This window comes from Botryllus schlosseri, chromosome 7, assembly GCF_051294905.1.
Source record: "Botryllus schlosseri isolate E-star chromosome 7, Bs_hap1, whole genome shotgun sequence".
In the NCBI taxonomy this organism is placed as follows: Eukaryota; Metazoa; Chordata; class Ascidiacea; order Stolidobranchia; family Styelidae; genus Botryllus; species Botryllus schlosseri.
In genome coordinates, this window is record NC_137242.1 from 22,369,066 (window position 1) to 22,394,543 (window position 25,478).

A 25,478-nucleotide genomic window follows, 5' to 3' on the forward strand; every position below is an offset into this window, starting at 1 on the left:
AGGATTCTAGATAAATAGTTCCAGATATCTGTAAACTGCATGATTGCATTTTCGAAAATTCGTTCCACTGGCGTGGGTAAGAGAAATGTATTGTGCGGGTACTGACCCGAGAACCTTATTGCAGTTTATATTGAAAAATAGGTACGTGGGACGGAATGAGGTAGAGTAATAGATAAGTGGTATGGTGATCATCTTGTATAGTCATTTATAGGCCTCAGCCTTGTGAAGTTGAAAGTATTAACAGGCAACCGACGAATAGATGTAATAAATAATAGTATATAAAATGATGTTATGTATTATAGAATATTAGATCGGAACTATTGGCAGGAAAATAAAAATATAACTGGATGAGCTGTCACTGTAAGTAGCGATTAGCATTGAGTACTTCGTCCGCTGATTAGCGAACGGAAATCGCGGGACATGTCATGCCGCATTAAAGTACTCCAACATTACTGAGAGAAGGCAATCGCCTTCAAGCAGCCATCGTCGGATCACAGTATGTATTCACGGACGGAGATCGATCAAGGCAAGATCTAGGAGGTAGGCTATGTCAACACCTATCACCAATCACATGCAATCGTAGCCTGCAACGTTGTTTTAGAATTTAGACCAGTGGTTCCCAACGTGGGCGATATCGCCCCCCAGGGGGCAATTTGGCAATCTAGGGGGGCGAAAATGACGAAGGGGGCGATAGGGGGGCGAAAATGGACAAAGGGGGCGACGGGGGGCGAAAATAGCGAAGGGGGCGATGACGCGTCAAAACGGCTGACCTTTTTTTTTTTTTAGTCATCCACCTAGCAATTCGGAGAGAAAAAACGTTATTTTCAGCTCTGAGCGGAGAAAGAAGATGACCTTTTTTTTTTTTTTTTTAGTCAACCCGCCGGTGATTACAGTCTGTATGCCCAATTATCGGTGCACAAAATTTTGGGGGGCGATGATCGGTGTTGACCTTGAAAAGGGGGCGATGGGTCGAAAAAGGTTGGGAACCACTGATTTAGACCGTCGTCCGATGCGTGTGCGCTTTTACCGACGCAACTATGCGCGAAGCCTTATTTGAAAAATGCCGATGTTTTATGTTTTGGAAGGATAATGTTCAGGCCAACTTTATTCACCGACGTCGCCTTGCATAGGAGGACGCGCGCCATAGATGCCTGCCATGTGCCACCTCATATTCCATTTCAACAGCAATTTGTGTTACACCTATTGAACTAAAATTATAATTAGTGACGTTTGACACAGTCGAATAAAGCAACTGTCAATAAATGTTTGGATATTCTCAGTGTTGCCACTCTAGGTTCCTGGAAAAACAGTAGATTATGTCGTGAAAAAACACTAGATTGGCGAAAAAAACACTAGATTAGTAAATTGCAAGAAAAATTTGCCGTTGCCAAGTAATCATGATGACCAAGGTACAAATCCATCGATAAGAAGTGTTCCACACATGAATTCGATACATATGTATGATATACTGCATGATTATTCAACGAAAATTAATAAAACGAATTCAACAGAGTAAGAAAAAAGTCAAATATTGTCGCTTTCGGATTGTATGGCATCTTGAAAATTATCTTTCGATTGTACACCATCCATCAAACATAAGTATCTTTCGTGTGGTATCTTGCTCACTACCGTGCATCTACAACCAAACAATGGGGAGGTGTCCATGCGCATAGCATACTTAATTACGACGCATGACGCATGCAGTGTGGAATGTGGCAATGCCAAGAGATTCGTCATGAGTTTCCCCAGCATAGGGAATTCAGATTCACAGAATCTTTTGTTGACAGATTTCGATTTTTGCCAAAATTCTGTTGGAGGGCATTGACTGATAACCTGCAGCTCATTCTGCGAATTTGCCAAAGCAGCCCATTCTTCCGACCAATCATGAAGTTTATCAAAAATATAACAGGGAATTGCACATCGAGAGGGATGATTGATTTTACTTTTCTTTATGTTGATAAGGCTGTTAACGGATTTAATACACTACGTACGAAAGTATGCTGTCCTCGGCAAATGAAGATCTTGCCGGAATCTGCACAGTGAGTTCAACAAGAAGCGACACAGCATCAGAGTATAGAGGATGTAGGATGGAGTGACGACCCATTGTTCTCTTCAATTGAATGCATTATGACGCTTTAGATAGGTCATGGTCTAGTGCTTAGGGACCGATGCTCTGTTGCGAATCAAAACTGTGTACGGTAAGTAGCCCGTAGGTGAGTACTGCGCTGTCATTTTGTTACTTGTATATGTCTATAAGTCTGGTGGACTGATTGGTATGGATGAAGAAATGATATGGGAGGATTGGGAGGGAGTGACTGAAGAAATTATATATTTCTTCGGAGGCTTGGATAACTGGAGAGGAGCTTCGTGTGCAGAATGTTCTGCCAACTTTCCCACAATAAAGGAGCTTAAAAACACGCCAAATCCCATGATCATCCAACTCCCGACAGCAACATGGATGATAATAGAGCGATCTCCATACTGAGGACTGCATGTGAGTCAGCCAACTGCTTGATAAAATCAGTTCCACCATTCGAGCAGCTTAATCCAGATTCTATTTCATCATTCATAGAGGAGCTTAATTCCAGATATTGTGGAGTTGGCGTGATTGAACCAGTTTTACCAATATTATTCTAACATTTGCCACCAAGCTTCTTCGTTGTTTGGCTTTCCACAATTAGGTGCTGCAATGGTTTTGCTAAAGGTTTTCGATGAGTTGGTGCGTGTAAGAGGAGGAGCCTATTACTTCTGCTTTTGGTGTCAATCGGCATGAGTCCGGTAAGGAATTATCATTTGCAAAATATTGTCAAAATAGTAGATGGTTTGATATTCACTTATGACGTAAATATGGTATTCATTAATTTAGGCCCTCAAGATGCGTAATAATTCCTGAGGTGGTCAGTAACAAAGTAGGCCCTGCTTCTACATTTTCTAAGTAGCCGATATAGTTTTTTTTTAGTAACATAGTTTTGTTCGCTATGCCTTTCAAAAAAAGCAAGCCAAAATTTCTAAATATTCAAAAGGGTTACGTGATGGATTGAAGGAGGTATCTAAAGTAGGTGAAAATTACCCTTTCTCCAAACAGTTTTTTTCCCTATGGGACGAGTGCTGCCTATTCCAATAGGGGTTCCTTCTGTCGCCAAGGAAACCAATGCAAAGGTTGGAACCTTGACGTGGTGTGTTGGCTTTTTACACTAATACCGACCGGCAGCGTCTCTCAATGCAAATCACTTGTAAATTAAAAGATGTTTGTTGAAAACTGAATAGACTCTTGAAGGTACAGAGCTCAAACATACAATAAAATCATATTGAAATAAACCCCAATATTTTCGACTGACACTCATCGGGGAAAATTGCTAGCAACAACAATTCTCTACTAGTTGCTGACGATCACGCCTGATGAGTGTCAGCTGAAAATATTCGGGTTTATTTTAATTTAAATGAAGATCGTCCTGGACAGTTGAACAATCATCATCTGAACCACATGGAGTACTTTGTCTGTTTGGATATTTTCTGTTGTACCTTGTTTTCAGATCATATTTTCTGCAGACTGTGTATGCCGTAGAATCGTTCCATACTGAGAACAGATATACCAATGGTATCAAATTAGCACATTCGTCAATGTTGCTCAAGAGCGTCATGAAAAAAAATCGGTTACGAACTTACAACTTCACACTGTGGAGCTCTGTACACCAACACAAAGTCTCATTCCCAACCTATACATTGGATACGCCAAATTTCAAAAAGTAACAGACATTAGCAATTGCATATATATATTCAAAAATTGCTGAAGAGTTGAAAATTTCAAATCACAATTCTGAATCAGTTTGCTGAACTTTTCTATCCATGAAATGCAGCTGAGTCAATAATCAGACTGCTTGAAAGAAAAAACCTGAAAATTAGTTTCATGGTAACATAATATGAATTGATCACCCATAATTCATTCAATTTATGATGTAGGCAACCTCAAGATTAGTACAATTTTATCAGTTCAATAAACCACAAAAAATGTGATACAATGAAAAGACAGGAAGATGTCGAAGCGACTAGGAGTAGTCTATGGAATCTGACACCCACCTTGGCCTAGGCGATGTCAAGAGGAGGCATGCATACTGAATGAAAGTAAAGAAGATAGTATAGAAAAAGAAAGCGACAAAGAATAGGGCGGCATGTCATGGAAAGCGAGATCGATAGGTCAGTCGTGGTCCGGTAATCTTGAGGATGGACTGTATTTATTTAGTAGTAATTGCTTGTATTTCGACTTGAATGTCGACATGCTTGTCGACTGTCGGATGGCCGGCGGGATACTGTTCCACACATCAGGTCCGGCATATTTGATAGAGCGATGATCTTTTCGGTCAATCATATGATATTTGGACGACGTGGATGCGCATGTGTTGTACTTGTGCGCTTTTGATTCCGAGCTAAAGAAGTCATTGAAATATTCGGGGCAACGACCGCAGTGGAACTGATACATAAACTTGGCGATTTCTTCATCATATCCTCATTCTTCGATGAACAAGTTACCATTTCTCTTACTGAAGCTCCAGACGTCTGCATAAAATATAAGGGTATATGTGAATCATGTTTAAAACTGCAATCACTCGATATATGATTACTTACCCATGTATGATTTACTTAATTTTTGTTATGAGAGGACAACATCCTTGATTTCTATGTGTTGGAGTTTCTCTGGAAGTTGCTCCCGAACTGCGGGTCATTTTTCTACCTCCTTCGGTAAATTCGAGTATCAGGTTCACTGGGACCATTAGGCAGCTTCTAATGGATAAGATATTCATGATGCTTCCTCTCATCTGCTTCCGGCACTAAATCAGGTCTACGAATCCTGAAGAATAATATTTTTTGTTCTTTACTAGCCCGTTTATTAGAGTAACTGCAGCCTTAAATCGCGCAATGAGTCGCCATATTCCGTACACTAACTGTTCAACTGCACCTGTTATGAGAACAGACCTGGCGAATAACTAAATCGCGAGAAAATCGTCTAACAGCACAATAAAATGCCATTCCACAAGTGCTGCAGCTGATATTATTTACCTTAGCGACGCGCGTGGTCCCTAATCACTCAAGCGTAGCCAGCCTAAACGGAGAACAATGGGTCGTCACTAGGGCTGGGCACCATGATTCGAGTACTCGAATCTGAATCGAGTATTAATTTTGATGATTCGAGTCGAGTAGTAAAAGACGATTTTTTCGAGTACTGAAATTATACGCTCCCCACAACTGAAAGTTAATTTACTAACGAAAGTTATAGCTTTGATACTATTTTCCAATGAGGTAGCCTTGAAACCTTGATTGGCGGTATCGCAGCATACGAGACATAGTACGAAGCTAGGAACGTTACTGGAAATAACACATTTCCGAAGTCATGATCATCACACAATATTGTCAAGAAGTGCGATGAAATCGGGATGGTCGAAAAAATACCAAAGTATCTTTAATGTGACGGATAAAAGGCAGTATGTTCGTCGTGGTGGCATAAAAGGTACATATTTGAACTTTGACATAGTACAATCAGTTGTGACGTCATAATGAGTGATACTCGAATACTCGACTCGACTCGAAGCATTTTACGTGATTCAGAATCGAATCACCTCGGTACTCGATTTTGCCCAGCCCTAGTCGTCACTCCATCCTACATCCTCTATAATCAGAGCGAAGTCGCTCTTCATTTTAATCGAGACTTTCGCTCATGAGCACGGATTCACAACGCACCCAGTTGCGTAATAATTGCTTGTTTCTGCACCACCACATAGAATTGTTGAAAGCAAACACAGCCAGAAACACCAAATCGTCTTATTAGCGATAAATTTGGCGTATAATTTAGTAGTCTAATGTCAGGATATTCCTTGTTCGCACAATTGCAGAAAAACACTAGATTAGCAAAATTGTGCGAAAAAAAACACTAGGACGGCCGAAAAAAACACTAGATCTAGTGTTAAAACACTAGGAGTGGTACCACTGGATATTCTGTCTCAATTTAACAGCCTTGGAATTAAGCCATCAGATTTAGCGACTTTTTTCCAAAATTTAGCGACATCTAGCGATTTTCAAAATCAATTTTAGCGATTTTTGTTCGTCAGGAGTTGACAACACTGTGACAATCGCTCCCTTTGTGGTTTGGACGTCGTAGTGGTCGGTCGTGTAAGCGCAGGCTCAAGGCCGTTCTGTTGTGGTGTCAATAAGTTGCAGTTTGCGTGTGGAGCTCCGTAATACAGCATTACCAATCCTAAGACCGGGCCGTTACAACTGGTATGTCGGACCGTAGGCGACATTAGTTAGTAATCTAAATGTGACCGTGAATAGCTAAAAGGTGAGTGACCCTTCTTTAGTTGCTGAGGAGTGTTTCAGGCATCATGCACAGCTCATAGTTTCATATAGAATGGAAATTAATACGGAACTGATGATCATGATATTTTTTGTGGTATGTCCGTCGCCAGTGTTAGAGAGCACAGCGTTGTACTAACGTAGAGTTATCCAAAGGATACCTGCGGATAATCTCTGTCGGGTTACCAATTTTGCTTGACTGCGCACGCAACCATGGACTTCAAAACGACTAGGTTGTCCTGCCGATATCTATACCAGGACGCTGTCCCAAACAAACTAGGACCACTAGAAAATTTTTAAATTATTATTTTCCAAATCAGATTAAAATTTGAACTGATGCTACACATATTTCTCAGATTAGGCTCGATTTAGAATTATAACTACATAGTTATCGAAATTAGATTAGAATTACACTTATAGCTACACATATACGTGTGTACAGGAAGCTTGGCTCGTTTCGCACTAACCAATTCCCCTGTAGCATTTTAATATCAAGAAGCGAGAAATTAGGCTAGATTGAAAACTAGATCAGAGAACTAGAACATGGAAACATTTCACAAGCAGTTTCTGCCCACGTGATACTTGCCTACCCTACTATATGAAGTATTTCAACCTGGTTTTAGATCAACCACTTCTGGGATCACACGAAATAAGACGCTATTCTATACCCTATCACGAATTTCAACCTAGTGCGTTTTTGCATCGACCATTTCCGGGATCACGCAGGTCTGCCTATGCCCTGCTAGATAAAGCATTTCTTCCTTCCCTGCTAGATGAAGCATTAATGAGTGCGCTTTCGGATCAACCATTTCTGGGATCACGCAGTTGCTGCCTACCCCATCCCTCCATTCCCTACTAGATGAAGCACTACAACCTGGCTTTAGATCAACCATTTCTGGGATAACACGAAATACCGCGCTGTACTGTCTCGTAGCAAAATGCTGAACTTTCGTTTTCAGAAACACCAGCTTCAGTTATGAGAAACGAAGGTTATGAATGACGCAATTTTTGAATGATTTTTCTATCAAAATAACAATGAAGAAATGAAAACAGAAATATATTAATCAACAGTAATGGTCTTGACGTCGCCCTCGGCGTAATTGAGGGTGATCTGAAAGTAAAATGTGGGATAAGTTGGGTCTGCGAACGAGGTAAAATAAGCGAACCGATTCTGATCGTAGTTCCAATTTAATGGACCTTCTCTTACTCGGCACAGTCACGTGGAAGGCCACCCCACTGCGGGGCATACGACGACGACCAGGACTCTGACCAGGTGAGCTGAGTAGCCCAGGGCATTCTCAACTGTCCACCCGAAAGATTTTCCCTTGAACATTCCGAACTGCATGCTGTACTGACCCATTTACTGTCTCATATCTGATACATTGCCCCCTGCATCAGCGACAGCTTTCATGGCATTTTTTCACCTCCTGAGGTGGGGGGCACATACTAGTTGATTGCGTCCTTTGAGCAAAGATCGTCTTAGACTCCCTGGAATCAACGAGGCGTAATTCTATATTCTGTATTCTCGTAAATCTGGGTAACATCTTGACAGATTATACCTCGCAAGTATATCCAATCCAATGTAACAGTAAATCCAATCCACGTTTTCCAATCAGTGGAGGTGCGTTGCAAATAGGCTTTCACGCTCTCGCTCATTAGAAATCATTGGGCCCGCTACGTCAGAACATGTCTGAAAAGTGATACCGGTACTCTTCAACACCAAGGTAGGTGATAATCCAAGAATTTTCATCAAAAAACTGGAATAACTCCGCTTCTACGGCTTGGAATTGAGTAAAATTTGTTTTGCATAGTCTTTGAAGACAGCCCAACAAGTTCATGGGGTTTTGCAAAAAAATTTGAAAAAAAAATGTTTGGGCGTTTCTGGGCAAATTCAAAATTTTCTAACCCTACGTAAACCGCGAATATTGGTTGGAATGAATTCGAATTTGGTGTGCGTCGTTTTTTAAGGCAACCTAACGATTTAATCACGTAGCCCACAAGATTGAGGAAAAAAGGTTATTTTTGAACAGCCCTACTGCACAGCCTTGCCCGTCGCACGAAATACAAACCCAGAACCAGGATGTCCCTATGTAATAAATCCGGAAAGGCCATGACGGCTGACGGCCATAAATAATTTTATGGCAATTTGTTGTCACCAGCACAAAACAGTACGACAAGTGCTAGACATTGACAGGTAATACAACTTGGCTACCAAAATATCTGGAATGCATCGGCTCTGAACTGGAATGCATCGGCTGTAGAGCATAAGTCGCTGCCTGGGATAGTGCTGTCTATCTGTAAGTGTCAGTAACGAACACGGGCAGGCTCTTAATGTCTGTTTTAACATGTGCTGAAGCCGACGGTCTTGTAGAAATGGCAGTGGCTATCTCAATGATTCTTCGTACTATCGGATGAAGATTGGAGTCTTGAGAAAGGCAAAACGAGCCGAGATGTTGGCAGAGCACAGGCTTCTTTCATGTGGAAATGCAAGGTGTAATCCCCCACTCAGTCGTCTAGTAAATGTGGACATCGAAAATAATAGGCAAAGGAATCCAAGAAGTTACGGTAGTCTAAATCTACAAAACATACCTGTACCTATGTACAGGACGCTCCGCTCGCTTTGTACTATCCGATTGTCTTGTAGCATCGTCAGGAAGCCAGAAAATAGATTGGATTTAAAACTAGAACATGGAAACATTTCACACGCAGTTTCTGTCTACATCAGTGGTTCCCAACGTGGGCGATATCGCTCCCCAGGGGGCGATTTGGCGGTGTAGGGGGCGAAAATGGACAAAGGGGGCGATAATGGCGAAGACGCGTCAAGACGGCTGACCTTTTTTTTTTTAAAGACAGCTGACCTTTTTTTTTTAGTCAACCCCGGAAATTTAGTTACAAAAGTGAATTTGACCTATTTTTTAGTCAACCCGCCGGTGATTACAGTTTATATGCCCAATTTTCGGTACAAAAAATTTGGGGTGTTGACCTTGAAAAGGGGGCGATGAGCCGAAAAAGGTTGGGAAGCACTGGTCTACATGATACTTGCCTGCGCTACCAAATGAAGCATTTCAACCTGGAATGCTTCAACTACATCTGGGATCACACTGAATAGGGCGCTTATATCCTCTCACGAATTTCAACCTAGTGCGTTTTTGCATCAACCATTTCTGGGATCACGCAGTGGCTGCCTACGATCCTTTCCTTGTCCGCTGGAACCATTTCTACCTAGTGCGTTTTCGGATCCACCATTTCTGGGATCACGCGGTTGCTGCCAACCCGACCCCTTCCTTCCCTACTAGATGAAGCATTCCAACCTGGCTTTATTTAGATCAGGGGTTCTCAACTTCACTTGTATAACGGGCCGCATTACAACAGCAAAATGCGCTGCGGGCCGCAGAACATTATTTTCATGTATTTGTGGGCTACTACCAAAAAAATTAGGCGACTGTAGCCTATATTTGCCAGTTGTATACGGGCATTTAGTACAAGTTTATGCATTCTAAAGCATTAATGGACAGCGTTCGTAAGTTTGCAGTTCCTGTTTTTGTGAGAATATTATCTTCCAACGGCGCAAGCAAATCACTTCACGGAGAGTGCATTGTATTCGTTGCCAAGTCGGTATTTGAACCTTCAAACCCGTCGACCAAAGAACCAAACTCTGTGTCTATGCGTGAGCGAGCAAGTATTAAAATTACGGTGCGTGAGCGAGCAAGTATTAAAATTACGGTAACTTTTTCGTTACAAAGCCATTATATTATCACTTTGAGCTCTCAGTGATATCAGAATAATTCTGACACTCGGGTCATTTCTGAACGAACCAATCAACCCTTCTCGTTTGCTTCCATGGCTAGAGCCAAGCACCAATAGTTATACAGATAGAAGAGAAGTCATTGTAACCGCAGAAATTTCAGGCCTAATCTGGGTACACGACGTAGCACTGTCAGCTGTCTTCGCTCCGGTTGAAACTTCAACACGCGTCTTCTTGGGTGAAGTACGGTTTTTAATGATCCAAATTCCCAGCGATTACACAACTGACCAAATAATGGTCCATTGGTCCATAGCGAAGGTGGAATTCTGCGACAACAGTCATCTTTCTCAAGTTGATGTTTTTCGCTGGTCCTCTACCCACGTTTATCCTGCCAGCATTTCCTCTGTAAATATGTCCACTCTGATAAAACGCATACAAATCATTAGCTATGTTAATGTCTGTGGAGTCAGTGGATACGTCCAATGCTAGGCCAAAGTAGTCTTAGCAGCAACGTGTTTCTGAACATGTGAGAAAAGATCGACTGACATCCTGTTGACGGTTGAATCAGACGACTGTAGCTTCAAAATTTATCAGGTGATGCTGTCCTTGCTGCTAAGATCCGGAAACAGCGAATATTCTGACAGTAGTTAAAGTTCTATTCAAATCACACTTTCTCTGGCAGATTTATTGGGCTTAGCGATATTCCAAGCAATTTCGAACCATGCGTCTGTAAAATCGACGGCAATATCAGCACAGCCTCGAATTATCGATTGATTGGCTTGATATCTTAAAGTCAGCTGGCGTTTTTTCTAAGATCAGGCGATATGTAGGCCTATAACCCCAGAAGAAAGTATCGTGGTATCATTTTAAGCTTCTATGCTTCGTTACGAAAATTGTTCTCCGACAACTATGTCACATCGGTTTTCCATTTATATCTGAGAAAGCAAATTGATTGGCCCACGCAGAGTCACAAACCAATGAGTTCCCGCGATTAAATTTCCCGTCCCATATTCTTGTTTCTATTTAAATCCTTCACGGTGAGGGAAAAGCTCTTCAAAAGTGTACTACGCTGCGGGATTCTCTTGAACCAGAGTTCAGCAGAATATACCGATTAACAACAATAATAATGTGAACTCGAGAATATATTAAGAAACTAGAACACATCAAAGAATGAGTAATCAAGCGAAGCATAGACGGTGCGATAAGAGAGCTAAGTAGGTCAATTAATATCAAACAATATAGTGCCAGTAGTAATTGCGTTCATAATGAAGGATGTCGCGGGCCGCAAATTAAACGTCTGAGGGCCGCATGCGGGCCGCGGGTTGAGAACCCCTGCTTTACATCAACCATTTCTGGGATCACACGAAGTACCGCGCTGTACTATCTCGTACCAAAATGCTGAACTTTCGTTTTCACCAGCTTCAGTTATGAGAAACGCAGGGTTTTGAATGATTTTTATATTAAAACATGAAAAAATAAAAACACAATTAATTAAGGGTAACACAATTAATTAAGGGTAATAGATTTAACGTCGCCCTCGACGTAATTGAGGGTGATCTGAAAGCAAAATGTGGGCTTAATATCTGCGAACGAGGTATTATAAACGTACCGATTCGGATTTTAACTCCAGGGTAATCGATTTTTTCTTTTTTCCCGGAATGGCACCGTCACCATGACCCCCGCTCTACGACAGCAGCGGTGGCGACGACGTCTGCGCCGTGGACGGGTGTTTGATGGATTAACACTGTTTAAGATGAATGAACACTGTATAAGATGAATGAATTTGAGAAATTCTTTACTCTTACACATTTGATCAACATACACTGCAGTTGTGTCGACCTCTCTACCTTGTTCATTGTTATCTTTTGTTAGGGGAGGGAGGTCCCAGACGATTGGTGTCCTGAACAATATAGATAAATGTTTGTATAATGATAATGACTTTAGTGACATATTCATTGGGATACCTTTTGACCGTTGCGTCTTTGGGTGGTTCTTCCTCCACCACCGCCAAATCAATTTTCGGTGGTTCTTCCTCCACATCTTCAACAACGAAGTAGATCTTCTCCCTAAATTCTACGGCATACGAAGAAAGTGGTCTGAAACATTGAGTGAAGCGAAAAGGATAGCAAAATGCGTATAAAACAGTAAAGAAAGAATCAGTGTGTTAGTCGGTGTCTTCCGTGGGTTTGAAGTATCAGTTGGGTATGGAGATGTTTTTTCTGGCAACAAAGGGTCGGCGTGACAGTTCGACGATGGTCGATTCCAGAACCTTTGAATGAAAATGAGAACAGCCGAGAGCACATATCATATAAATTGTATGTTCACAGATGTAACAAAATTGTTATCCATCTTCTCCACGACATCGGAAAATGGTAACGAATTGTCATTTTCTTTCTCAACGGAAGGGTTGGTCATTCAACAAATGAATCACCTTGAGCCTCATTATTGAACATATGACAGAGGTGTCGAACATATGACAGAGGTGTCATCACCGTAACAAAATTAGCCAAATTAATTTATCAACAGCAATGCCCAATCTGTGCTAGTTTAGGATATATTTCAATGGAAGCCTATGACATACTCATAATCGAAAAAAACACCAAGATATGTTATAAAGATGGAACAAACTTTCAGTTGTTTCAAATATACAGATTTGAGCTTTCCACACTACTATAAGCCCTAGTTATGACCAGAGGTGGTCAGTAATGAAGTACTACTTTAAGTAGGTTTTGCTCCCCTGCGCTACTTCTTCAAGTTTTCAAACTTCTTCTACTTTAGTAGCAACAATGAATACGTTGACCACCTTTGGTTATGACCATGGAGCGAACTCTCACCGGCTTCAGGAATCCTCCCATCCAGGTTGCGGTACGTCGGTCCGACCATCGATTGTGTAGCATGTCCGAATCTTTGAATTACAGACATATCAAATAAAACAGTCGAGAATTACTACTGTACAACAATAACTTACAGCGCCGTATGAAGATTAAAGGATCGTTCCTTTTTCTTCGCGCGTGCGCCATATCCTCACTCCTTCAGTGTATTCAGCCAAACTGCGTGACGAGAGGATGCCCTTGTCTCCTTCAGTGCTTCCAGCCAAACCGCATGATTGACGGTAGCGGCGGCCAGGCAGAGCGAATTGCCATAAGCCTTGTGGGTGTCCGCCGTCTTTGGCTTGTTGCATTTGAAGCAGGTCGATGGTCCCGCTCTCGACTTATACTTTCTGCGACATGCCGAGCCAGTCGCTTCTTCCTCAGCCCGTCTCTTCCTGTACCATTGCGTGCGGGCAGGCACGGGCGATTCTGTAGGGTTGGTAGCGGAGTGAAATTTGGCAGTAGCAGTTGTATTGCGCGGCAAAATGTAAATATACTTTTGCTGGAATGCAGCAGTCGGCAGCGTTGCAGGCTTTTCTCCTTGGGCGGTAGTACGGTTTTGATGGTTGCTGGTTGACGGAAGCCCTTGTTTGAGAACATAATTTTCCATCCAAGTCTGCTATTTCTTGTACCAGTCAAGGATTGTCTTCTGATTGAGCTCAGGCAGCTGTATCCTCGATTCGGTCATGACTGCGCGATTGTTGAGCACGCACCTCCTGATGTTTTTGTACGCGCGAGCACGCACCCCCTGATGTTTTTAAACGCGCTTCCAACACATGACCAGCGATTACCTATCGAACCGTAGGATTTCATGCTGGGATACACATCGCAGAGCCGTGATATGGTCTCCCAGCGGTAGATTGGCAATGTGACGCCCCCTTCCACAAGGGTACCAGTCTGGGTATACAACGAATCATTTCCTGGATCTCTAATGCAGCCCAGATGATTTTGTTCGTTCTCCCAAATTCTGCGGGAATCCAGTAGGGGAACTCCGGGCGTGTCGTTGCCCCTCGAGCTGGCAAAGATCTTCAGCAAATTGTAAACGAGCGACCTGAGAGTCGCCGGGTCACGAGTTCTGCGGCGACCATGGAGAAAAATCTCCAAATCTCCCCCTTGGAAAGTCGTCGAATCACATCTTTCTCAGATGGGCTTGAAAGGTGCTCTGCCAACATCTCGGCTCGTTTTGCCTTTCTCAAAAGACTCCCAATCTTCATCCGATAGCACGAAGAAGCATTGAGTTAGTCCAGCCATAAATTCGGCGTAGAGCTGGTGGTATTCTGTAGGCGTCTTACACAATGCCAAACAGACGGATAATCAATCAGATTTAGCCATCCTTTGAAAAGTTTGTAGAGATGCGTGTGCCCACTGCCGTACGTCCACGGTCCACATAGAGTACCTCAGGTGGACAAACGTCAGCATCTGTATATCGTTTCATTAATCCCGCTGATATATGTGCGAGACCATTGCCTTCAGCACAAGTTCAAACTGACATCAAAATCTGTCCATGCTCGCTACCAACATTCGTAGCCCACGCACAAGTATTTGAGCCACGTCGACAAGCTTTTTGGTAACCTTTTTCGTAGAATCCATCTTGATAATGGATCCGAACGTCGATGTTATTGATGACTTGATCTCATCGAGGCGGAACAAAATATATTGGACGTGCACAGTTACCAGCCACTGAGCTGTGGGGGCAGGCGTGAACTCGGGTGGCTGTGTAAACTGCGGGCAAGTTTCAAGCATCCCTTCTTCGTAAGCCTCTTTGCCATGTCCGCAGTCCGTGATATAATGCGTCACTTATTGATTAAATTTATTTGTGTGCTGCACAGATACGGTGTCGAACAGTCTTGTGGAGCTATTGGTCAGGGTCCGTTCCCGCAGCGTTCTTATGACCCGTAAATCGCACGCATATTTGTAGGTGAGCAATGTAGGGAACCGCCATTCTATGCTCAATGTTCAGTTGTTGAAGGATGGCATTGTTCCAGGCAGCGACTTTTATCCCATAGCTGGCGCATTCCAAATACTCAGTAGCCATGATATAGTAACCGTCAACATCCACCACTTGACGAACTTTTTTATATATGCCAGCTAGGGTTGTCCAAAATTTGGAAAATCTCATAAAATATGCGTATCCATGTCTCATTCTGTAGATTATTGATAAAAAACGTCATTGAACCTGCAATAAGCCTACAGGAAAGTCGTTAACATTTGTCTAAATGCGTTTGAAAGTAGCTGCCATAGAGTGGGCGTGTTAGCGACCACAGAACAGCGAGAAGACTAGTAATCAGGAAATCACGTCTCTTGATTGGTTAATCAGCTATGCTTCAATGATCACGACCACGGCGGCTTGCTGATTATGCGCTTCTACTAGTTCAAGAAGTACGCTAACGGCAATGATGATTCTGTAAGCGCATTGTACGTTTGTGATTAAATACTAAAATGAGACACTTGGTCATTGAATTTTTGGTGTTAAAACTAGATAACGATAGGTTCAGAACAACAATACCCTCTTGCAGGCATGACAGAGGTGAAACAGCGAATGCTTGTGAAATTAGAGATCCCAGAAATACGTGTCTGATATGATTGAGATTACGCCAAGTGGTCCTGCTTTTCTGGGTGCAGTGCAGGTAAAGTATATTAATTATCGCCAAACTGGTGCAGCACACCATGTGAGATGGATTCCGGACACAATCCTGTATGCTCAGAAGATATGTGGGCCGACCAGGTAGCTTGCATTGGGACTCTAAAGAAATGTAACTACCGCACCGCTTCAATACATTCTTTTTTATGTCCATGTCTGGTTTGATTCAAGCATTAGTCGTGATGCAGCCGGTAATGATCAGATTCATTATGGACATGCTAAACAATGCAAGCGAATAGTCTCTTTGCTGGCCCTACCAGCATAGTCTATGCTTGCCTTTAGACCTTCTTCCGGTGCATCATTGAGGACTTAGACAGCACTCGCGGGTATGATTCATTATGCTGCAAGAATGTGACAAGTGCCAAGCATAAATGGCTGATTCATCCAGCCCGTACAGCTTTTAAGACTTCAATTATATGGGCTACCACTACCGGATAAGATCAGACACAGTATAGTGTCAATGTCAAGTTTTATATTTGTATTCGATCATGGAACATCCCCTCTGAAACTAGAAGTTCGTTCACCACTTGCATAAGCGCCTTTGCAATATTTCTTCTCGTCTTTTTGTGCTTTCCCTCGATCAAAACAAGGCATACTGGCTACAACGGTTGCCTTCACAATAAGCTATCAAGTCATGTATTTAAAGTTTTTGTGAAGCAGCTGTTCTTTGTTCATCATATATTTCGTCACTCAACATGTTCTGAATTAGTCTTAAATCCTTATCTGCGGACCAACCTACAATGCGCTTACAGAATCACCGCCGTTAGCCGACTCCTTGACCATCTGATCAACAAGCCGCCACCGTCGTGATCATTGAAGCATAGCAGATTAGCCAATCAAGCGCCGTGATTTCGTGATTACTAGTCTACTTGCCGTTCTATGGTCGCTGACACGCCCACTCTACGGCAGCTACTTTCAAACGCATTTAGACAAATGTTAACGACTTTCCTGTGAGCTTATTGCAGGTTCATTGACGTTTTTCATCTATAATCTATAAAATGAGACATGGATACGCATAAATTTTGAGATTTTCCAAATTATGGACAACCCTAATGCCAGCGCTCGTCAGCTCCTTTTGACAAGCCGATTTTACGCAAGTCAATTTGTACTTCCGAAGCTTTCTTAGCATCCACAAAAAGTGCCTGTGCAAAGTATCGTAACGGTCGAGGCACACCACTACATATCAATGATGCCTGAGGTGGGTGCCAGCAAAGCTTGACAACCCTCGCAAAGTCCATTTCGTCTTTCGCGTTCTTGAAAATTGCTTTGGATACAGCCAAATTGGGTAATAAACGGCGGTTTTTCAGAAACTTTCAAACTGTAATACAACTATTCGCACGATGTAGCCGAAATTTGACGTGGAGAATCACGTAATTCCCGTCCATGTTCACTAGCAATAATAACTGCCTTTTGTTGTTCGCCGCTACGGAAATTATCCATGTCGTTAAAACTTTACCCACGAAGATGGCTAATGAACGACGCTAAATAGACCTTTTGCAGGACTTCGATCACGTGACTAGATACGCATAGCAACCACAAATTGGTTAGCAAGCTACTTTCTCGCGCACCTGCTTCAGTGCTAAATATCGCATAGTGTACTGTTGATTTCTGGTTGTAAACGTTTCGGAAATTTGTTGTAGAAGTCATCAGAGATTCACCTATGCTAGATGTCAATCCTGTACAAAGCATTTAGAATGATATCGTCAGAATTACGCAGAAATCCATCGGTAACGTAGTCGTATTACGGTACTCATATATGTACTTAAATTTATGCATTTGAAGTAAAGCGATTGGTTTATATTCTGGTAAGAGTATTTGTTAGTTCAAGCAGTACTATTTGTCTGTATGTGGAGCCTGATTTTGGATGGAAGATATGACTGAAGCAGCCGGGACACGCAAGGATCAGGATATACTGTCTGCTGATTTGGGTGCTGGCGTGCTGCTATAAAACAATGTCGCTGAACACATCGAAAGTATCTTTTGAAAGAACCTGCCATCAAGACTAAGCAAAGCAGGGCACTTTATTGTTGCCTTATACAATGCCGATTTTATTACCACTACTTCGCAACTGCGATTGAAGTGGATTTGGCAAATCACACACGATTTTGATAAATAGTTGATGTCACATATGTGCGCTATTTAGCGAACCGAGGGAAGTAACTATCAAATATAAACTCTTAGAGCAGCTCAAACGCAGTGACAAGATCGGTCATCCTATACCCAGAGGTGGTCAACGTGGTCATTGTTGGGAACCGAGTAGAAGTAATGCCTTCATTTATACTCCAGTACAAGTAGCACTAATTACTTCCAGGACATGTCCTAAGTACTTCAAGTGGCAGTAGAAATGAATTTCTGAAAAGTAGTCAAGAAATATGTTACATGAAGTAGATTTGGTTGAGGGTCACTTAGTTTTAGAAATTGATGCCATGTGACAACTGTAAACATTGCATGTTGCATCTTCCTGATCAACGCAAAAAGGTGATGACACCACAAATAGGTGCAATTTAAAAAAATTAATTTAGTTGCCGTGGTACTGGGGCTATTTCGCCCAGTTTTTATGACAACCTCACGCTTGAGAGGATGCAATCATGCGCCAAAGCTACTTTCTAGTTGACAAAATCCCAAACCTGACAAAAAAGTACTACCTAAAAAGTGTCAAGTAGAAGTGGAACTAGCCTAAACTCATAATGACGCTAGTACTCAGGTAAAATAGTACTTCGTTGCTGACCCCATCTGTCTATTGGTTCAACCAACTCAGAAACATCCTCTAAAGACGACCAACATTGTTTCATTTGCATTGACTCCGTAATATTCTGAACTTATTATGATATTCTTTGATTCATTGAATTTACAAATAAACTTGCAAAGAAGTGCAATTTAATTATTTTTGTGCATTCGAGACCCAGAGCACAAGAAATAGTTGAAGAAAAATGCATGTTAACCTTATCACGTTCAATCACTGCCGAGACTCTTATGCCTATGTATTTTCCTCTACCTCCATAGCCATTTGACTAGACATATTCATATAGCATCCACGGAAGAGCGCTTGTCTTGCTGTACACAAATGAAATATCATTTTCAAAGCAGACATCAACATCGGGAATGAAGTTCAGGACTGTTAGTCAGTGGTCAGATCATCTGTTGACATTTTCTGTTGGCATGAAACCACGCCACCTTCTACCGCATGACCGAATTTTATGTGGGGATAATAATTGGCGTCAGGCTGAATTCTTGACGAGGGCATCAATTTCTTAGTTGCCTATGTTCGGATCTCTTGGGATAATCCATCAGATCATTAATTCGTATACATGTGGTATAGCCATGTCTTGAAACTCAAGATATTTGCACTGTGCCAAAGAGTGAAGTAATCCAATCCACGCAATCAATCAAGTAATCCAGGCCTCGGGACAGTTTGTTGCACCCTCAATTGGAGCTGATGATCATTTTTCTTCGGGTAGTGGCACTTGGCAGCATGACAGAATGATCAATAACTTGTAATATAGGTGTAGAGATCTAAATATTTTGAATTGTTTAACTGAGAAGCCATACAATAGCATAGGATGTTTAATATATATATGGTATGTAGCACATTGCATGAATTCATAACACATCAACGTACTGGCACTGGCAGTCATTGTCTCTAGGCTTAAAAATAGCAGTATCCTATATATATTGCAATCGATATCAATCATCAAAATGCTGCAATGATTACCAACTACCACTACAATACAACTATAGTATAGTATACTATACTATCCACACCTAACTTAATGCTGCAATAAATATCACGCAGTCAATGTCCTGCAATGTCGAATTTTGTGTCATAAAATCATAGTTGACTACCAAATAACGGCTACAATGTCGATCATTTGGACGCAAGGAGTTTGCATAGTTCATGAATCAAAGACATCCAACATATTTGAATCCTTGCGCATTTCCATGACACTTGCGTTTTATATAAAACGTTTACAGCCCGAAAATGATAATATACTGCATCTGAAATACGGCTACGTTAACGACGGATTTCTGCGTAATTCTGACGATATCATTCTATGTGCTTTGTACAGGATTGACATCTAGCACAGGTTAATTTCTGATGACTTCTACAACAAATTTCCGAAACGTTTACAACCAGAAATCAACAGTACACTATGCGATATTTAGCACTGAAGCAGGTGCGCGAGAAAGTAGCTTGCTAACCAATTTGTGGTTGCTATGCGTATCCAGTCACGTGATCGAAGATTAGCACCAGTGGCATTTATGCTTTCTAATACGCTATGTATTATTTTTCAGGTTACACGTTCTGGCTGCACCGCTGACTCTCTCTCTCTCTCTCTCTCTCTCTCTGTGGTGCTAACATTTTACAACACAGGTCATCAAGAAACGTTATTACAAGTATGACGGTTCAATGACGATGCGTATAATCCTCTACCATACGAAATGGAGGGCATAATATTACTACATTCCGGCTATGTAGTCATAAGGCATTGTTAACTGCTATTATATCTGACTTCATGCAATCCTTCCAAGAAATGAACACATTTCAACAGTTATTTGTGGTATTGCGTATTGACCATCATCGACCAGTTGCTAGATGTTAGCCAGTTATGCAAAACTTTTCGGGACACAACTGGAAGTGACTGCTTGGTGCACGAAGACACCAAGTGTAATCTCGGTTAAAATGAAAGATCTCCGGGTCCCCGTGACCCTTTCATATCTAGCAAATAGGTTTGATGTCAGTGACAGTTTGAAGATATTCATCCAATTTCATCATCCATCGTGGTGTCGCGGCTTGTCAATATTGCCTATTTTTAACTGCATCTGAAAAATAAATATCTACGGCAGCATATCGTGTGGTTGTAAATCAGTGGACTGGACAAGGGTTAGGATCGGAGCAAGCCATAGGACAACGTTGAACTAGATGGAACATAGGGCGTGGTGATTAGTTTTACTAATATATGTTGATAAAAATGAAAGTAGGCCTACCTTGGATTGACAGCACCCTGCACCTTCATCCAAGATTATCATCTATCATGGCTACTGTGACCATCCTTGGTCTAAAAATGATCAAATTTATGCATGTGCATATCTCTATCCATGCTAGTATTAATGAGTCTACAACTATCTCACCCTGTGCTGGAATGATTATGAACTACGCTTTCTTCTTGGCAGGGCCGTAATAGCACTTCGTCAGCCCCCCCCCCTCCAAAAGGTTGGTCTTGGGCCGGGCATAGGGTGGTAAACCGAAATTCTGGGGGCTTCGTATTGACAATGCTTTTGCCTTTAATTTTCGGGTTCATACCGCGTTATGGTACATATTTTAATCTTCAGGACTTGCCTGGATGACGTCATTAAAAAATGCACTTCATCTGCAAAGAAAGGGGATAAAGTTCTCTTGTCAATCAGCCATGCAGCAAAATCCGAGGTAGTCCATTGCTATTTTGCGGATGAATGCAGTTTTGTCGCAGCTTCTATCCACCATGAGCAGAGTTGATCAAATCATACAATACTTCCAGTTCCAGTATTCATTCCAATGATTTTCGATAATTCAAGAAAAAATCGTTAAATAAGATCGGGAATTGCATATATATTGCTATCAATTTCTTGTCCTCTCTACTCGCGTAATCAGATTTACCGGTAGAGCCGAGTAAGGCTTCTTTGAAACTGTTGAGCCCGTAAGTAATAATTAAACATATCTTCTGACGGGCGGACTCGCTGGTATGGCTTCGTTACATGATGTTATTTCGTGGCCTCCTGTCTGCTATATCAAAAAAATATAGAATAGCCCAAACGTACTAAACTAAAAAAAGATCACACGTTTTCAAATTGGAATTTCTTCATTGGTATATAATTTTTTCCTGCGGGAGTGTATTTGTCTTGTGAGGTTCAGATTACCAAGACAGGAACATTTGGCGCCAGTCATTTAGGCGCCTATTAGAGATGTACGGATCATGGTTTTTTGGGATCCTGTTTCAGCATATCTCAAGATCCTGATCCTGTTTCAATCGCATATTTCATTATCCGAGTCCAAAAATAATCCTGTTTACGAAAATTGCTTCATGATCCATGTTACTATGAGTAGCGGTAAATATTATATTAACATAGGCCTAGGAGATATCTGAAAAAAAATAACATCAACACAAGTTGAGGGCAGGATTAACTTCAAAATAATAGTTTACGTGACTACACGAAAAAGATGAACATCAACAGAAGTTGAGGGCAAGATGAACTTCAAAATAATAGTTTACATGACTACAAACGATGAACAGTTGATAACTGAAATTGTATTCAAGACCTGCAGGATGGTAATCGTTAAGATACATAGTACATACATACTGAAAAAATCATGACACAATCAGCCTGATCTCACTTGAAAATATCCTCACCCGCACTTTTCAATACAACTAAACCATCTAAACCCGCACTTTCCAATACAACTAAAGCATCTAAACTATCAGCTGAGCGTAATGATCTTTTTTTGTCAATAGTATTCCCACACAAACTGAACGCCCTTTCACTGGATGCACTTGATGCAGGAATACTGATTACCCCAACAGCAAGTCTACTGAGATTTGGATATCTGGCAATTGTGATTGAATTCGTCCAATACTTCAGTATGCCGATGCCATCCCCAATCTCTGAGTCACTCAAAGGACTCTTAATATTGTCTTCGAGCTCATCAGTTGAACTTTGAGATGATACTTCCTGCCAATGGAGAAATTCGTCATGGAAGCTGTGTAGTTTTTTCTTGAAAGCTGGCTGTTCATACGCATGGTCTTCATGAACAGTATTCGATGAGCTGCCTGATGCACAAGCTTGATCATGATCATAATCGATAGACGATTCTAGTTCCTTTAGGAAGCTCCGTGCCAAACTGTGTATCTGATCCTGCTTAGAAGCTGAAAAGGGTATCAGCGACTTGTAAATGGGATTAAGAAAGTGGGCAAGCAAATGTATATCACAGATCTCAAATTTTGCTTCAAGACATCGTAGCCCACGTTCTTTCAGAAAATTCAAAATTTTGCTGTCAGTGATTGAAGGAGCCATTGGCACCTGAAGAGCATGGAAGCATTGGTTTACTCGGTGTATGGTGGGCTTACAGTCACCCTCCAGACGCTTTGTCGCATCAGAAAATGGTTGTAAAAAGACAATTAGTGTCCCCAACAACACCCAATCAATTGACAACAGCTTGGATTCATAAGGTGAACCCTGCAGCACAGTGGTTAAATCATTCTGAGCACCACTGAATGATTGTAACATAGTGAATGTAGAATTCCATCTGGTTTCAACATTTTGTTTCAGGCTGCTAGGTAGACTGTTGTTCAACCCAGTACGCTTGATGTAACCAGTTATTGATTTTACTGATGATACTAGCTCTCGAATGCGATTTACATGACTCATTTCAGTACTCTCTGGTGTTACAACATCAACAGTCTTGCTCAAAGAATGCAATTGCAATGTGTGACTGAATACAGTTGCAAGCATGTGGCACGCACACGATATACGATTGAAATCAGCCAACGCAACCTTTATATTCCTGCCATTGTCCGACACGAAAAATATCTTTGAGATGACACTATGCAGTGGAAGAGACAACAGGTGGCATGTGTTAATTATGCTTCGCTTGATATTCTCACCACTCTTTTTGCCTTCGAATTCATACACTGTCAAAGTTCTACTTTTCAGTTTACCATCTGTCAAATAATGGACCGTGAGAGACACAAAATGACGGCATTTGATGTCAGTCCACATATCTGTAGTTATTCCAATAAAACCATTTCTGCAAATTGCATTTCTCACTTCTGACACGACTCTTTTCCTAACTTCGCCAGCCGTTAGAAATACTCAATCAGGAATAACAGTTTTGGCATCAACTCTACGAATCTACCATGCTTTGCTCCCACTTCAATTAATGCATCTGCCAACATCATAATACCTTTCCCCTCGACTGCTTTTAGAGGTCGGATGTCTATAGCAGTAAATGCTACTGCCGCATCAGTGACCTTTTCTTTGACAGCTTTGGGGACATCAAGTTTTTTTAAATATCCTGTCAATTTTGTGCTAGCTCGCTTTTTGGAATTTCCACTGCATGCCAGCAAATGGTTGCGGAGATGTGTCGTCCCACTGACGGCTTTATCGTGCTTAATTGGCTTGTTACATTGGCAGCACAAAACATACCCAGCATATTTTCCATCTTGCTTGTGTAGCAAGTGCCGGAACCGTCTCCAAACATCACTTTTCGTTTTTGTGACGGTATTTTCGTCAGCTGCAACAACGTCATTGCTAGCTATCAATTCTAAAATCTCTGACATTCTGAATTAGATAATAACCCCAAATGATGTCAAGATCTGACATCTGACGAAAGAGCAACCCCTGACGAAAGAGCAACCCAAGACCTGTGACTTTGCCCAAGACACTTCTGCCGTAACGACTTGAAATTTCCTAAGCGGAAAATATATGATAATAATCGACTTTTACATGTAAGAAATATACTTTATAAACTCCGAGAATATCGTCGCAGTGGAATCAAAGTATCTTATGTCCAGTTTTCAAATTTTGAAGCTCCCTTTTTCAAACTTGAAAAATATCGACTTTTCGAAGTTTTTTGTGTTTCTTTTCGTCATATCTTAGCCATGGCTATATCTGTCTCAGTGTATCTAAGTTAATCGGGGCCAATATATGGCTGAAATAAGATGAAAACTTCACTCAAAGTTGATTTTCCCAAAATTCGTAAAATGGACATAAGATACTTTGATTCCACTGCGACGATATAAGTTATACCTCTGAATCAAATATACTTGACATGATTCTGATCAGGTTTTCGTCAAAATGAAAATCCTGTCCTGATCCGGATCCGGCAAAACAGGGAAATTTGGAATCCGGATCCAATCCGGTTGCCAAAAAATCACCCGGATTCCTGACCTGTTAGAATCCAAAATCCTGATCCTGTACATCTCTAGCGCCTATGGACAAATCAACCTACCTAGGCTATTTCATATCTATAACGAAGTTTTACGTCACCATAAGGGCAGTCCTTTTCGGCCCCAAGGTTTCTGGCTTACCGTGCTGTTTCTGGCACACTTCTTGGAGTCGCGTGTTACATGGCCTAAACCAGTGGTTACCAAACTTTTTCGGTGTGAGGGCCAAATTTAGAATTTCAGAGTACGGTCGGGGCCGTACGAATACTACGGCTATGAAACGGACCCAAACAGTCATCGTGGCTATTTCGGAGTAGTTTTATTGCCCTGACGAGATTTCAAAACTGTACACTGTTTACCGCTACTTATCTGCTGCATTGGGTGTCCGTTGAGTGAATCGGATTTCCTGGCCTAAACGCGCGAAGCGCGAGGAATTTCTTTAGTTTCATGACTGAATCGGTCAATATGATCGGGAATTGCATGTATTGCTATCAATTTTCATCCTGTCTCTGTTCTCGTAAACTGATTTACCGGTAGAGCTGAGTGAGGTGTGTTTGAAAAGGTATCGGCCCCCTCAATAGTAATTAAACATCTCCGGCGGTATACCCGTTGGCAGGAACGTAACAGCACTTAGTCAGGACCCCAGGCTCCCATAGGGTGATAAACTGACCCCGCATCACGTTGTTCGCCTTTGCCACGAAATTTAAGTTGTACTGTTTAGTGAGACAGCGCGACGCGCGAATATTTCGATAATTCATGATAAAATCGGTGAATAAGATCGGGAATTGCATGGTTGTCCTCTTTGCCCACGTAATCAGATTTACTGGTAGAGCTGAGTGGGAGGTGTCTTTGAAACTGCAGACCCCGTAAAATTAAACATCTTCGGGCGGGCGGACCCCTAGGTATGACTTCTTGCATGATGTTATTTCGTGACCTCCTGCCTGCTATATCAAAAAATG

The 25,478-nt window shown here is 41.7% G+C and overlaps 1 protein-coding gene and 3 long non-coding RNA genes across 4 annotated transcripts in view; 1 reads left to right on the plus strand and 3 right to left on the minus strand.

Annotated features, from left to right (window-relative positions):
* Nucleotides 1–25,478, plus strand: part of LOC145442973 (uncharacterized) — a 153,860-nt gene that overhangs the window by 63,307 nt on the left and 65,075 nt on the right. The gene's annotated exons all lie outside the window — the stretch shown is intronic.
* On the minus strand, nucleotides 2,358–5,119 carry LOC145442985 (uncharacterized). The gene is made up of 2 exons (XR_013916239.1): nucleotides 4,624–5,119; nucleotides 2,358–4,554 (listed from the first exon to the last, which is right to left on the minus strand). It is a non-coding gene; the product is annotated as an uncharacterized LOC145442985 (long non-coding RNA).
* LOC145442923 (uncharacterized) lies at nucleotides 11,635–15,096 on the minus strand. The gene is made up of 3 exons (XM_080320972.1): nucleotides 13,059–15,096; nucleotides 12,055–12,995; nucleotides 11,635–11,990 (listed from the first exon to the last, which is right to left on the minus strand). The coding sequence occupies exon 1, from the start codon at nucleotides 13,568–13,570 to the stop codon at nucleotides 13,115–13,117; it is 456 nt and encodes a 151-aa protein (XP_080177098.1). The 5' UTR covers nucleotides 13,571–15,096; the 3' UTR covers nucleotides 11,635–11,990; nucleotides 12,055–12,995; nucleotides 13,059–13,114.
* Nucleotides 19,142–23,953, minus strand: LOC145442987 (uncharacterized). Its single transcript, XR_013916241.1, has 2 exons — nucleotides 20,732–23,953; nucleotides 19,142–20,658 (listed from the first exon to the last, which is right to left on the minus strand). It is a non-coding gene; the product is annotated as an uncharacterized LOC145442987 (long non-coding RNA).

Bases quoted from the DNA above. Each gene is read 5' to 3' on its own strand.
- LOC145442923 (XM_080320972.1), bottom strand. From the start codon at position 13,570: ATGGAAAATTATGTTCTCAAACAAGGGCTTCCGTCAACCAGCAACCAT.